The 14,999-nt window shown below is 49.9% G+C and overlaps 1 protein-coding gene across 3 annotated transcripts in view; it reads left to right on the forward strand.

Annotated features, from left to right (window-relative positions):
• Window positions 1–828: 828 nt before the first annotated feature.
• MICALL2 (MICAL like 2) overlaps window positions 829–14,999 on the forward strand; it is a 37,070-nt gene continuing 22,899 nt past the window's right edge. For 2 of the 3 annotated variants that reach the window (XR_010026244.1, XM_063143259.1), the window contains exons 1-2: window positions 1,490–1,658; window positions 11,761–11,809. Coding sequence is in view for 2 of the 3 variants with exons in the window: in XM_063143259.1 (XP_062999329.1) it covers window positions 1,516–1,658; window positions 11,761–11,809 (192 nt within the window). In the remaining variant the exon portion in view is untranslated. Of the gene's footprint in view, window positions 1,185–1,489; window positions 1,659–11,760; window positions 11,810–14,999 lie in introns of those variants that run through there. The other variant, XM_063143260.1, reaches the window with a different exon arrangement.

Consider the following 14,999-nt stretch of genomic DNA (forward strand, 5'->3'; position numbering starts at 1 on the left):
ACACCCATTACTTCAAATCCAGTTTTACTGTATTTTAAATCTTTACACTGCTGCTAGTTTTTTTTATTTTGTTTTTATATTGTAGTTTTAAGCTTTTATATTGTATGTGATCATGTTGTATTTTATGGGTAGCATCCAACGCTAGTCCTACGCAAAGTAGACCCACTGAAATGAATGGGACTTCACTTAGTTGTAACTAATTTAACTGTCATTCGTTCTAATGGGTCTACTTTACGTAGAACTAACACTGGATACTACCCTAAGTATAGTGAACCGCCCAGAAAACTTCGGCTGTTGGACGGTATAGAAATGTAATAGATAGATAGATTATCTAGCAGCTGCATCTTCCCCCAATTTAATTCTAGAGTAGGTACGGGGCGGGGGGGGGTGTTGATCTGGATCTTAGACCGCCGCCCCCGCTATGCTCGATCCAGATCGGGGCCCTGCGACTACATAGCTGCTAGAGACGGACTTTAAAGTCTCGACTCCTACGTAAACACGCATCGGAGCGGGTTCTCACGGCTCGGGCGTTCCGGGTCCGCGCCGGACACGGCTAGCGGCGCCCACAGGCTGAAGTCAGCGCCGCGCGAGCGGGGAAGGAGTGAGTGGGTGCGGGTGTGGGAGGGGAGAACCTGCGGGCCTCCTTCTCCCCGGCTGCCAGCGGAGGCGGAGTCCGGCGCCGCTCGGCCCTCTCCACGCCCTTGCGCGCTCCGCGCCGCGGCCATTGGCTCTCGCCTCCCTCCTCCGAAGTTTGCTCTCCTCCTCCTCCTCCTCCTCCCCCCGCTTCCCACAGATCCGTCGGTTGGAGTTTCTCCGGGCTTCCCGGAGGAGGACGCTTCCAAGTTGGAGCCCGCCTGCCTGGCGCGCTTTCCGCGGGGCTCCCCATTGAGCGCTCCACTTTTCTCTGGTTTTGGAGAGCCCGCGCGCCTTTACGCACGGCCAGGCTTCTCTCTCCCTGCCACGGATCCGGATCGTGGGGGTGGGGGGGTGAGGGGGGTCTGTGCTTCGTCTTCCGGATGTCCTATTTGGGGAGGGTCCTCTCTCTTCCAGAGGACACCCCCCCTTAACAACCTCCAGCATCAATGAGAGACAGGGAGATGTGGACTGTCAAATTCTGCCCCGCTTCGCCACGTGGGCTTACTTGGACCCAGTAGCGCCTGCTGGAGTTCTTTCTCCATCCCCTGGTATGCAGAAGGAAAAAGGGGAGGGCTGCGTGACTTGTGGGGGTGGGCGGGGGGAGATGTGAAGGTAGTTAAGGGAGACCAGACTTCGCTTTTAGACGACGGCGAACTTTTGAAGGGGGAAGAAAACTTCGGAAGATTCCTTCATCACCAGCTCCTGCATTTCCCCTCCTGCCCCCCTGAGCAGCCCAGAGGCTAGGGTGAAGGGCGCTGTCTTTCCCTGCCTACTGCACTGTCCCTGTATTTCCTCCTTCCTGCCCCACATTTCTTCCTCTTTATCCCCTATTCCCTCCCACCCCTCGTCGAATCGACCCCACCGCCCACCCCATCCAAGATGGCAGCCATCCAGAACCTCCAGAAGTGGTGCAAACAGCAGTGTGACGGGTACAACGGTGTCAGCATCACCAACATGACCACCTCCTTCCGGGACGGCTTGGCCTTCTGTGCCATCCTTCATCGCCACCGGCCGGATCTCATGTGAGTGTTACATGGGAGGAGATTGGGAAAGGGGCGGTGTGTGTGTGTTGGGATCTCTTAGGGATCTCATAAGGATCGGGTAGGGTGTGTGTGGGAAAAACGATCGATCACTTGGGTGGCTGCTAGATTAGAGGCCTGACAGGTTCTTTTGAGGATTGGTAGCGATTAGCCAGATGAGTTAAGTGGAGCCTCCATGGTCAGAGGCAGTATACCTTGGAATGCCAGATGCTGGGGACAAGTAACCAAGGAAAGCCGTCCTACTCTGGTAGTGGTGGTGATGACAGCAGGGCTGTTTTTGCATCCCCAAACTCAACGACCAGTTGCATCCTGCGGTCCAAAGTTGTTCTTGTATTGGGGGTGTGTGTGAATTGGGGTCCTCTGGTCTGAAACATTTGCATCTCTCATTTTAATAATCACGATAATGAAAAATATATACTAGCACATTTTAATTTGAAATCTCTTACTGCCAGTAACATAAGTTTCAGGAGAGGCATTTCCACCTTTTAGAATGCGGTGTGTGTGTGGGGGGGACACACCACGGCTACGAAACCACCAAATAATCGGTGGCTATGGGGAAAGGGGCAAGGCCAAGGCAAAGGGGCGGAGCTATCTGGAGAACCCCAAAGAGCCGATTTGGCACATCGGCCTGAGTTTCTGCACCCCTGCGTGATTCCATTATAAAAGGCTTGCTGGTCTGGGCACCCAAAGAGCCCCCTTCCCTGTCATCGGCTGATGTCTTTCCCAGACTAGACGGCACAGATTGTCCAGGATGAAGCCAAATACTTGATAATGACAGAAGAATTGGGTTGCATCAAAGCCGTACTGTTTGCTACTGTCGGCCTGCTTGGCTGCCTTCCTTCCTTCCTTCCCACTCCCTGCTGGTTCCCTTTATTCGGGCCGGTCACATGCAAGGAAGTGACAAGGGTGCTTTATTAGGCCACGCTGGATTCGGCTGTTGCACATAACCTCTGAGGTCATTCAGCCTGTGCCTTTGTGGTGGCAACAGGTCTGACGTCACGCCGGCGATATTTGGTGGGCGAAGTTGGCCTCTGAGTGAGCTCTTTGTTTAGGACTCGTTTCGCTGCGATTGGACATGATTTGGTGGGCGCACTGCAGGCCTGGGTTCAAGTCTCCTCTAGTTTTTAGACTCCCAAGATCATGCAGAGTTTTCTTCTGCAACAGATGAAGATGATTTATGTCATTATGTAGCCTGCCTTTCGATCGGCAGCTGCCAACTTGGGTCCGATGTGTGGGCTGATTGACAAGGTGTGAGAGGGTTGTGGGCGTGCAGGGAAAACGGGGGCAGTTAAGTGGCTAGAGGGGAACCGGGGTGGGTGGGTATCAGGGAAGGGGCGTAGTGCTGAAATGAGGGCGGCAGGAGCATTGCTTAGTGGTAGAGCGCTTTCTTTGCATGGCCGGGGTTCAGTCCCAAAGGTGTAGTGGTAAATGTTGAAGGATGGGCACTCATAGAATCATAGAAGAGTAGAGTTGGAAGGGGCCTATAAGGCCATCGAGTCCAACCCCCTGCTCGATGCAGGAATCCACTCCAAAGCATTCCTGACAGATGGTTGTCCAGCTGCCTCTTGAAGGCCTCTAGTGTGGGAGAGCCCACCACCTCCCTAGGTAACTGGTCCCATTGTCGTACTGCTCTAACAGTCAGGAAGTTTTTCCTGATGTCTGGCTTCCTGTAAGCTGAGCCCATTATTCCGTGTCCTGCACTCTGGGAGGATCGAGAAGAGATCCTGGCCCTCCTCTGTGTGACAACCTTTCAAGAATTTGAAGAGTGCTCTCATCTCTCCCCTCAATCTCCCCTTCTCCAGGCTAAACCTGCCTGACACCAGAGCCCTGCCCCCATGGGTTGTTTGTTGAATCATGGCTTAACGTGTTGTCTGAACCCAAGACGTTTTCTGTGGGGTGGGCTTGTCACCTCCTTCAGTTGTGTGCGGTTTGCACTGTCTTTGTGTAAACCAGGGCTGATCCACTTATGGCCCTCCAGATGTTTTGGCCTACCACTCCCATGATCCCTCACCATTGGCTGTGCTGGCTAAAGCTGATAGAGATAACATCTGGAGGGCCCGAATTTACTTATTGATTTACAACCTTTATATACCATTCCCCATCGAGACAGATTCCGGAGCGGTGAACCATAAGAGATACAACTTAAGATAAAAGAATACAAGTCCATGTTAAAAGTATTCTTTTAAAAGGAACAAAATTCTGATAAAACCTTGTGTGTCAAGGAAGGCTTCCTGGAATACTAATGTTTTCAAGAGGCGCCAGAAGCAGCACAGTGTTGGGGGCCTGCCTAACCTCTAGAGCAGCCTTTCTCAACCTGGGGCGCTCCAGATGTGTTGGACTACAACTCCCAGAATGCCCCAGCCAGCTGGCTGGGGCATTCTGGGAGATGCAGTCCAACACATCTGGAGCGCCCCAGGTTGAGAAAGGCTGCTCTAGAGGCAGGGAGTTCCATAGAAAGGGAGCCACCACACTGAAGGCTCTTCTGCGGGCGTACTGCAACTGGGACATAGGTCCATGCGGAACAACCAGGAGCCTAGCCCTGGCTGCAAACCATTGTGTGGAAATCTCTGCCTGCTCTTTTAGAGTAACTGGCTTCTGCCTGTTACTCAGGAGAAAGTCCACTATGTGGGGCTTACTCCCTGGGAAGTGGTCTTAGGATGGCTGCCGCCCAGGGCAATCCTGTGGCAGTTTTCCCTGAAGTACAGCTCATTGAGTTCAGTTTACTCAGAGGATTGCAGGATTATTCTCTCCATGTTCATGTTTAAGATTCCATTGCTGTTCTGCCGTGGATCCTTCCTGGAAATACCCTTTAACCTGCCCCAACCCCCTTCGTTCGAGTGTGGGTGGATGTTTAAATTGCTTTTATTTCCTAGCAAACAATTGATGGAGCTGAGACTTGAACTGGGAGGACTAAAGCAAACAACAGGCTCTTGCAGAGTTGGAAGCAAGGTCTTTTTTCCGCCTCCTGCCGACTGGTGTTTAGACTTGTTCCGCTGACAGGCCTGATACGTTTTGGCTAGTTACATGCCAGCGACAGCCTTTGGAGATGAGAGCGGGGGGGACAAGATGAAGGACCTACTAGAAAGACAGAACCCGTTATCTCGAAGGTTTGCTCCTTCCAAGGTAACCTGTCACATCCGTGGCAAACGGGGCTGGAAGGAGCAGGGAGCCCTTGGCCTGGGCGTCTCCCCAGGCATCACTGAGCGTAGACGGACACGCTTTTTTCGCCAGCTGACCGGATGTAAAGTCGGGGTGTGTGTGTCTGTGTCGTGCAAAATTGGGTACGATTTCCGCACGGAGGTTGTTGCATCAGCTGATCATGCCCAGGTGATCACGTTATTGGTGTCCGCACGCTGGCTAACTAAATATACACATGTGATGACAAGTAAAGTGCTATATCGTACCGACAATGCCCGGAGCAATTTGTGTATGTTTTCTTGCAGCAACCCTGCGAGGCAGGCCAGTATTATTAATCCCGTATTACTGATGGAGGACTGGGAGGTGCTAAGATGACACACTAGAGGCCTTCAAGAGGCAGCTGGACAGCCCTCTGTCAGGGATGCTTTAGGGTGGATTCCTGCATTGAGCGGGGGGTTGGACTCGATGGCCTTGTAGGCCCCTTCCAACTCTGCTATTTTATGATTCTGTGACAGCAGATTATCTAAGGCCTCCTAAAGTGTTCATGGCAGAGATGAGGTTTGAATTCCTGGGTCACGGCTCCGTCTCTTAGCAGCTACGCTGGGCCGTTTCTCACATTACAAGGTTGCAATGCCAGGTTGAACACCGGGAGTCCACTCCCTCTGGCCCCTGTTTGAGAGTAGATGTGTAACTCATGCTGGCTGGGGCATGATGGGAGATGTAGGACTTTCTCTCTCTCTCTCTCTAAACATGCGATTAATGGGATTGAAATATTGTAAGAATCTAAGAAGAGCCCTGCTGTATCAGACCCAGGGTCCATCTAGTCCAGCACTCTGTTCACACAGTGGCCAACCAGCCATCGACCAGGTACACACAAGCAGGACATGAGAGCAACAGCACCCTCCCACCCATGTTCCCCAGCAACTGGTGTACACAGGCTTAGTGCCACAAAGGCCTCAGTTAAGATGTTCAATCAAAATATTATATACATGTAGGCTTACTGCCTCTGATACTGGGGGTGGCCCGTAGCCATCAGGACCAATCAACCATTGATGGCCTTCTCCAGGAATGTATCCAACTCCCCTTTTAAAGTCATCCAGGTTGGTGGCCATCACTGCATCTTGTGGCAGTGAGTTCCGTAGTTTAACTAGGCGTCGAATCTAGTATGTTGATGTTTTTATGGGAATACTCGTAACAGTTGAAAGAATAATAAACACTTCCCTGACGTTGTTTAAGCGGAAGAAAGAAACCAAGGGACTGGAAACGGTTGAGACGCGAGTTTAGCCTTCCCCATCTGGGTCCCTGCAGATACGTTGGACTACAATTCCTAGCATCCTTCATTTGGCTTTGGAAAAAATTCTGCCCGACGTCACTAGTTAAAAGTCTACATCTTGTAACTCGACGGCGACTTGACTGCTTTTCTTCCTGCAAAACGGGAGCCCGGACAGTTCAGCTGGATGCATTTTGCTCCTTTTCGCTGCCCTGGCCGGTCGGCTTCTCTCCCTCGTTCCCAGGTGTCTCTTCCGGTTCAGCACCAGAAAGGAGCGACCGGACGGGCCCCTCCCTCTTGGCTTGCTCTCTTTGGCGTTTCCTTGAACTTCTCTTCCGACCTGCTTTCTCCGACGCCTGCGGCCAGGGAACAAACAAAAAACCTCCCTTGAAAGCTGTCGCAGCAGAAAGAGACTATACCGTCCGCTTGTGGTGAAGCCTTGCTTCCCTTCCCACCTCCTTCTCCTGAAAGGAAGCTGTAGTGTTGCCTCAAGCAGGTCTGGACTTGTAACACGGGGTGCAGCGGTCCAAGGCTGGCTCGCTGGCGTTCTTCAGATGGCCGCTCCTCCTTCCTGGGCCACAGCTCCTTTCCTCGACCACTTAGCTACCTCCAGTATCCGAGGCAGTAAGCCTACATGCACCAGTTGCTGGGGAACATGGGCAGGAGGGTGCTGGTGCACCTGTGTCCCTGCTGGTGGGTCCCTGTTTGAGAAAAAAAATAAGCCACACTGCATAGTTAACAAGCAACCCTACGGAAAATGTCCTGGGTTCAGACCGCACGCTAACCCGCAGTTCAACAAACAACCCACGGTTCAGAAACAACCCATGCTCAACCGGTGAGTGGGTTAGCGTGTTGTGCGAACCCAGTCGATAGGCTGTTGCTGGGAAAATCCATCCCCCCTCCCCTCTTCCAATGATTGCAGCTAAGCTGAGGGGGGACAGGGAAGCCTGAAAGGGGTGATGACATTGCTCCGGTTGATCAAAAGGTCTTGGGACTTCAACCCTGCAAACCTTGATTCCGCTACACCACCGTTGTGCCTCCAGAAGCTCCAATGCAAAAGGACCTCAGATAGTGACTGATGGGGAAGTTGCATCTCTAGCTGAGCCCGTGGAGAGTTTGTGTGCGGTTCCCTCCCCCCCATTCTGAAAGGTTGAAACGCCTCTCCGATGGCGTTGTTTCAGGCAGTAAGATGGTTAAGCGAAAGTATGCTGTCAATGTTGGTGTTCTGGCTCCGCCCCTTTGCCTCTGCCTCGGCCCTTTGGCTCCACCCACCACCAGAACGCGGCCCCCGAGAGTTCCTTTAAAATGGAATTCGGCCCAAAGAGGTTCAACACCCCTGCTGAACAGTTGCATAGAGGTCGGAAGGAATGTTAGTGGCGCTACGGAAGGACAGGACACATCATGCCTGCAAGGATTCCCTCTTTTACACAGGGATTAAAAAAAAAAAAAAGTCGAGGATCTTCATTCCTTTGACAGCAGACGGACCCTTCCAAAGCTCCAGGGGAAACCCCTGGTTTTCTGTGGAACAGGCAAGAATCCAGCTTTTCCCAATATGTGGAGTCGCTGACTTGGGGTCAGTGTTGGACCTCTTGCCATTCCTCTCCTCAAGCCGGGATACAAGGACAGATGGGATCCTTTCCAGCGAATGCAGCTGGGTTGGGCGGGGACTGTTGTAGAGTTGTATTGTTTGTACAGGCGGGAGAGGATATCCGACCATTCCAGGTGATTTCAAAGCAGAATGAAATCCATCGAGGTTCAAACGCCACGCGTAAACTGAGCTTGCCTTCTGAGCCTAGCCTGCCCTCTGCCTGACTGTGACCAAAAATAGGCTTGGCTTACTCTGTCCTGGAGTAAACCTGCCTGACAAACCATGAATGAAGTTTCATCTGTGGCAGATAATATGGAGACACCTTAACCAAAATTGGATGCATTTTGCGTCTCTTGTTTTGAAGGATGGATGCTCAGATGACCCTGTTTTCGGTCGCCCCACCCTGACTTCAAAACCAGGATGTCATAATGACATGCGTGCTACATCTCCGACCTTGGGTTCAAAGGGTTGCCAAGTGGCCGGCGAAAACTTTCCTGTCTTGCTCCTGTGTCTTTTGCAGCAACTTGATCTGTAGCAAGTCAACAGGTGAAACCCCTGGCTTACTTGCTAAATGTGAACAGATCAAGGTGCTGTTAGATGTAGGTGCAGAGGTCAGCAAAAAAGTTGGCAAGTCTTATTCATTAGCGGGGTGAGGGACCCCTCTTCCCTAAACACTGACCGTTTCTCCTGCTCATAAACATGCAATCACAATCTAGAGACCTGCTGAATAGAGCAAGTTCTGAGAATAGAGTTGCCACCTTTCCTTTCCCTATCCTGCACCTGTGCCTATATTATTATTATTATTATTATTATTATTATTATTATTATTATTATTATTATTATTATTTCTTACCCGCCTCTCCATTCTGATGGAGATGGGGAACAACAGTAAATATAAAATACATAAAACTGAATTAAAACATAATATTTTGTTGTTTATTCGTTCAGTCGCTTCTGACTCTTCGTGACTTCATGGACCAGCCCACGCCAGAGCTTTCTGTCGGCCTTCGCCACCCCTAGCTCCCCCAAGGTCACGTCCGTCACCTCCAGATTATCCTCCATCCATCTTGCCCTTGGTCGGCCCCTCTTCCTTTTGCCTTCCACTTTCCCTAGCATCAGCCTCTTCTCCAGGGTATCCTGTCTTCTCATTAAGTGGCCAAAGTACTTCAGTTTTGCCTTTAATGCCATTCCCTCAAGTGAGCAGTCTGGCTTTATTTCCTGGAGTATGGACTGGTTTGATCTTCTTGCAGTCCAAGGCACTCTCAGAATTTTCCTCCAACACCACAGTTCAAAAGCATCTATCTTCCTTCGCTCAGCTTTCCTTATGGTCCAGCTCTCGCAGCCATAGGTTACTACGGGGAATACCATTGCTTTAACTATGCGGACCTTTGTTGTCAGTGTGGTGTCTCTGCTCTTAACTATTTTATCAAGATTTGTCATTGCTCTCCTCCCAAGAAGTAAACGGCTTCTGATTTCCTGGCTGCAGTCAGCGTCTGCAGTAATCTTTGCGCCCAGAAATACAAAGTCTGTCACTGCCTCCATGTTTTCTCCCTCTATTTGCCAGTTATCAATCAAGCTGGTTGCCATAATCTTGTTTTTTTTTGAGGTTTAACTGCAACCCAGCTTTTGTACTTTCTTCTTTCGCCTTCGTCATAAGGCTCCTCAGCTCCTCCTCGCTTTCAGCCATCAAAGTGGTGTCATCTGCATATCTGAGATTGTTAATGTTTCTTCCTGTGATAATATAACATAATAATATAACATAATATACATTGTTAAAAACATCCTAAAAACATTCTAAAAGCATCTTAAAATCCCCCTGGATAGGCCTGCCGGAAGAGATCAGTCTTGATAGCTTTCTTGAATGCTAGTAGACTGTTAAGTTGACGAGTCTCCTCCGGCAGGCCATTGCACAGTCTGGGAGCAGCAGAAGAGAAGGTCCTCTGGGTAATACCTGTCAGCCTAGTTTTGGCTGGCTGAAGGAAGTTCTTCCCAGAGGACCTGAGTGTGCGGGAGAAGGCGATCCTGCAGGTAGCCTGGACCCTAACCATGTAGGGCTTTAAAGGTGATAACCAACACTTTATACTTCACCCTGAAACTAATTGGCAGCCAGTGCAGAGATTTTAAAACTGGTGTGACATGGTCTCCCCTAGGTGTACCGGTGACCAACCTGGCTGCCATGTTTTGAACTAGTTGAAGTTTCCGGACTAGGCACACAGATAGCCCTATGTAGAGCGCATTGCAGAAAGATGTGAAAGATAGAGACAGAGCAGAGCCGTCGGAATTTCTTCCAAGGTGATTATTTTAAGCCCCCAGGGCTGATAATGTTCTTTTCAAGTCTTGCGCCAGCGAAGTTTGGCTGCCCTCCTCCGCTCCCCGGCGTCTCTTCTGTTGCCCAACGGGGACATCTTGGGAGAGAACGTGTCTTCAGCTGCGTCGTGCGAGCTCCTCAACACTGAGTCATGTTTCTCTAAAACCGAAGGGGAACCTGTCCGTGAGCTCGTCTTGGCTAGTTCTTTTCAGATGGAGTCCTCCCCGCCCGCCCACAGACAGTCCACCGCCTTGTATGGGCTGGGATGAAATCACCAAGTGTCAGCGTCCGTTTGGGGGCAGGCTGCTGACCAGGCATCTCCCTGAAATCCTGGGGTCTCCTGTTGGCCGCTGCAAGTTTTATCTGTAGGTTTCCATACACAGGACTGGGCTTCTGGCGATGAAAGTCCAGCTGCCGCCACACCCTTGGCAGAACTGCGTCCTTTCGTGGTTCCCCAGATGATTGACAGCTGTGGCTCAGCTGTTCCTTTTTCTTTCTGTATTACACTAAGAGGCGCTCTTTGGTCTTATGCTCAAAACAAGAGAAACAGAACAAAGGCCGTAAGACAACGTTCCTAAATGTGATTCTTTTTTATTATTATGATTATTATTTACAGCGTTTTTACCTTGCTCTTCAGCCAAAAGAAAGGGTTTCCAGAGCAGCTTGCAAAGGTTAATAATGAGACAGTCCCTGCTCTCCGTCTAAAAAAAAAAACATGACACAAAAGGAAAAGGACTTGGGAGGGAGGAGGAAAAAGGAAGAAAAAGCCCACGTCAGGCGCCAGTTCTTAGCTTCAAAGTCCTCATAGGTGTTCTTTTGGGTAGGGAAGGCCAAAGGAACTCCCTGCCACTGTTTGTTCTCTAAGTGACACATGGGGCTGGGTCAGTCACCCCCTCGACATGATGTTCTTCCAGGGCAGCAGGGGGCGTGCAGCTTCCCTCAATACGTTAACATCATGCCTTTATTAGGCCAACCAAAATGCCATCCAGAAAATGTGCAAGCTTTCGAGATCTCCAGATCTCTTCGTCGGGCAGGATGTTACAAAAGGCGGAGGGGGGGCGGGACGGGGAGGAAACAGCTGATAAGGGTTTGGTTTTTCAAAAAGACACTCATGATGTAGCTCCTTTCCCTCTCTGGTGCCGCTCCCGAGAGAAGGGACCTTTGACATAAGAACATCAGAAGAGCCCTGTTGGATCAGAACATCCAGCACTGTGTTCACACAGGGGCCGACCAGCTGCCCATGGGAAACCCGCAAGCAGGACTCAAGTGCAGCAGCACCCTCCCACCCATGTTCCCCAGCAACTGGTGTACACAGCGTGCTGCCTTTGATACTGGAGGTAGCACACACAACCATCAGGGCTTGTAGGTTGGAATGCCCTCCCCTACGCACGCTTTGATGGCACCGGGTTGGACTGATATACCTGCGTTTGTGTGTCTTTTGCAGGGAGGTTGTGTTGTGTGAAAGCCTGTGATTGGCAGCCTTCCTCAACCTGGGACGCTCCAGATGTGTTGGACTACATCTCCCAGGCTGGGGCATTCTGGGAGATGTAGTCCAACACATCTGGAGCGCCCCAGGTTGAGGAAGGCTGGGCTATAGGGTAGCAGCCCCTTCCTTGGGAAAAAGTTGTGGATCCTTAATTCGGATCCTTAATTTGATAGTGGGGCGGGGGGGGGGGTGCTTAAGGAGGGTGAGGAAGCATAGCAAATAAACAAAATTGCCTGCTCTTGTCTTGTTTGGCTACTAACCTGTGTGTTTTTGGGTGGGCTTGTTCTGTTTCAGAAACTTCAGTTCCCTTAGTAAAGAAAATGTCTTTGAAAATAATCAACTGGTAAGTGTCTCCACCCCACCCTCGGCCTTCTACTTCCTGCTCGAACGTAGGGCTCAGTGTCACCCTGCTGACCTTTCCATTGCTCACGCCCTGGCCTCGGATTAGATCAAAACTAACAGGCTGTAAATATAAATGGCAAACAGCCATAAAGTCAACATATTTAAGTGTTGTTGTTTTAAAAAATATCTATGTGCATCTGGTTGACAGGCTGTATGGGCAGCTTTTGGGTCTGCATTATCCTCCGGCTGTACCCATTGAATATATATGATCTGTGTTTTGTCATTTCGTCAACACCGGCTGCTGATGTGCCTTGCACGGGACCAAAGATTGTCGCTCTCCTACTCTGCGATCAGATAAAATTTACGATCAGGTCAAGGCACATTTTTGGGGGAGACGTGGGCAAGTCTGGAAATTGTCCTCGCTATGTTCTGTTCAGAAGTACCCTTTTCTGTCCCAGGCTGAGCTCCGGAAAAACGAGTTCTGCCAGATTTTCCGCATGGTCAGTTTTAATGGAGGAAAAGCTGACTGTGTCTATTGGCCAACGCTGATGCCGTCAACAACACTCAAACATGCCCTGATCCCTGAGGCTGTTTGGCAGCTTTGCAAGTTTGGGGGTGCGGGGCAGGGTGGGTGGATGAACATGCACATGGATTTACGGAAAGGTAAAACTCTAATGCCTGCCCGACACTTTCGATCTGTTGGAGGAGCCCTTCTCCGCATCCTACCAACGCAACATATATGCTACGTTGGGACAAGGGAGAGGGCTTTCTCTGTGGTGGCCCCCCGACTGTGGAATGCCCTCCCCTTGGAGGCCCGATTGGCGCCAACATTGATTGCATTTCGACGCCAAGTAAAAACACGGCTTTTTAACAAAGCCTTTGATGGTGAAACTCCCCGGTACATTGTTTTAACTGTTTTAACTGCATCTATTGCTTTTAAATTATATATTGTTTTAACTTGGATCATGGTTTAATTTGTTTTTAGCTGTGTATATTTATTGTTTTATACTGTATGTTTTTATCTGTACGCCGCCCTGAGATCTTAGTGATATAGGGCGGGATATAAATATTTTAAATAAATAAATAATAACTACATAATGCAAGTTGTGAGGATCTTTTGGGATTTATTACATTTTTATCCACCCAGCGCACCATAAATGGCCCTCCTCCCTGTTTTATTCTCCCAACCACCCTGTGAAGTAGGTTAGGAAGAGACTGATCCAGCGAGTTTCACGGCTGGGTGGGATGAAATTCGAACCCGGGCTGCTTCAGTCCGAGCCCAGCAGTCTAACCAGTTCACCATCCTGACCCTTTGCAATCCCGCCTCCGAAATCTGTCCTCCCATTTGGAAACTGGACCTCGCTGCACCTTTCCCCATTGTGTTTACTGGATTTTGACTTTCTGGCTGTCTGGGCGCTTTGGAGAGGGAGTCGTTGGCCGGAAGAGGGAACGCTGTGGACACTTTCCAAAGGGGAATGGTTCTCAGACCACCCATTCAGCTCTGCGTTGGCTCCAGAAATCCCAGCGTGGGATGGATGCTTGCGGAATGGAATGTGGCTGCCTTCTGTTTGAGAAGAGGGCTTGCAGATTTGCACTTCTTCTCCTTTAGGGCTTCGTTGGCCGGCTTTCAGGTCACTGTTCCTTGATGCCAGCCTTGGGGCCTTGGTCCTAGCTGAATAGGGCCCATCTATCAAGCACGGGGAGTCGACTCCGCTCATATGCTGTCCTGACATCTCTGCCACTGTGCTTGATTCGCACCTGATGCTTGAGTCCCCCCTTCCTCAGAATGCTCTGTGACAGTCTGCCGTTAGTTTTGGACCAGGGCTTGGCTCCGGCACCTATTTGTGAGGCCCGGGCTTTAACCCTGCAATATACAAAGAGATACCAATGCCCTGACAGGGATTCCGAGAGTGTTTCTTTTACTGTTATTTATTATTTGTTTACATTTATGTACCACTCTATTATCTAACACTGATTCCAGAGCGGTGAACATAGGTATAAACAGTCGCAGAAAGAAGATTAAAAGAGCAAATTAAAATTGTTCAATTTAAAAACAAAGGAGCCAGAAAAACAGTGGCTAGTCAATTGGGGAAGGCTTCTCGAAATAGAGTAGTTTTCAGGAGGCGCCGGAAGCAGCCTAGTGTTGGTGCCTGCCTGACCTCCAGGGGCAGGGAGTTCCACAGAGAAGGGGCCACCACACTAAAGGCTCTTCTCCTGGTGGATTCCAATCGGGCCTCAGATCCACATGGAACCGCCAGGAACATGCTCTCCCGTGACCTCAGTGATCGGGCAGGTTGGTAAGGGAGAAGGCGCTCTCTCAGGTAGCCTGAGTGAACATGTGTTGTGTGACAATGGACTTCTCCATCTCCTGCCCATTGGATGACTTCTAGTTTTTGTATCTGGGGGTTTTGAATCAGGAAGAGCCTCTTTCTCCACCCCCCTCTGCCTCTTGGTAGGACCAGACCATGTACTCGGGGGTTACACAACACACTAACCCTCACTCACTGGTTGAGCGAGGGTTGTAGTTGTACCTTGGGTTATCTGAACACAGTGTGTTTTCCACAGAGTGGCTTGATATTTTACTCAAACAAACCACCTTGAGAACCCCTGGGTTGTTGTCGGATTGTTCAGAGGGGTTAACAAGCTACCCTGCGGAAAATGCATTCAGACAACACGATAACCCACGGTTCAACAACAACCCTCACTTCACCACTGGGTGAGGGTTAGCGTGTTGTGTGAACCCAGCTGATAGTTCTCCTTATTGCCTGCTGCGATCTAATCAGTCTTTTATTAAGCAAGGTTGGGTTACCTCTTGATCTTCACACCCCTGTCCTGATCCAACCCAACTGAACCACCTTTGATCCACAATGAGACTTGATTTGAGAAGGGGGCAGTTTGGAGATGTGGGTGAATTTCTCCATTTCCAAACTTCTTTTCTCCCACTTTTGTTTCAGCTTGTGATTTTCGCCCTGCTGAAAGCCCTCTCTCTGTTCCTTTCTTTTTAAAAAAATAATAATAATATCATTTTTGTTTAATTCTGTCTGGGGAAATAAAAAAGCCATCATGGTTTGTGACTTGCCTTATAAGGCCTTTTGAACAAATAATAATAATGAAAGGGAAAATGTGTTCATTGGCCAAAACAGAAGGGGGGGGAACCCTTCTCTTGGGCCAAACATTAAGAAAAATTGGGA

The sequence above is a fragment of the Elgaria multicarinata genome, chromosome 17 (genome assembly GCF_023053635.1).
Source record: "Elgaria multicarinata webbii isolate HBS135686 ecotype San Diego chromosome 17, rElgMul1.1.pri, whole genome shotgun sequence".
NCBI classification, from domain to species: Eukaryota; Metazoa; Chordata; class Lepidosauria; order Squamata; family Anguidae; genus Elgaria; species Elgaria multicarinata.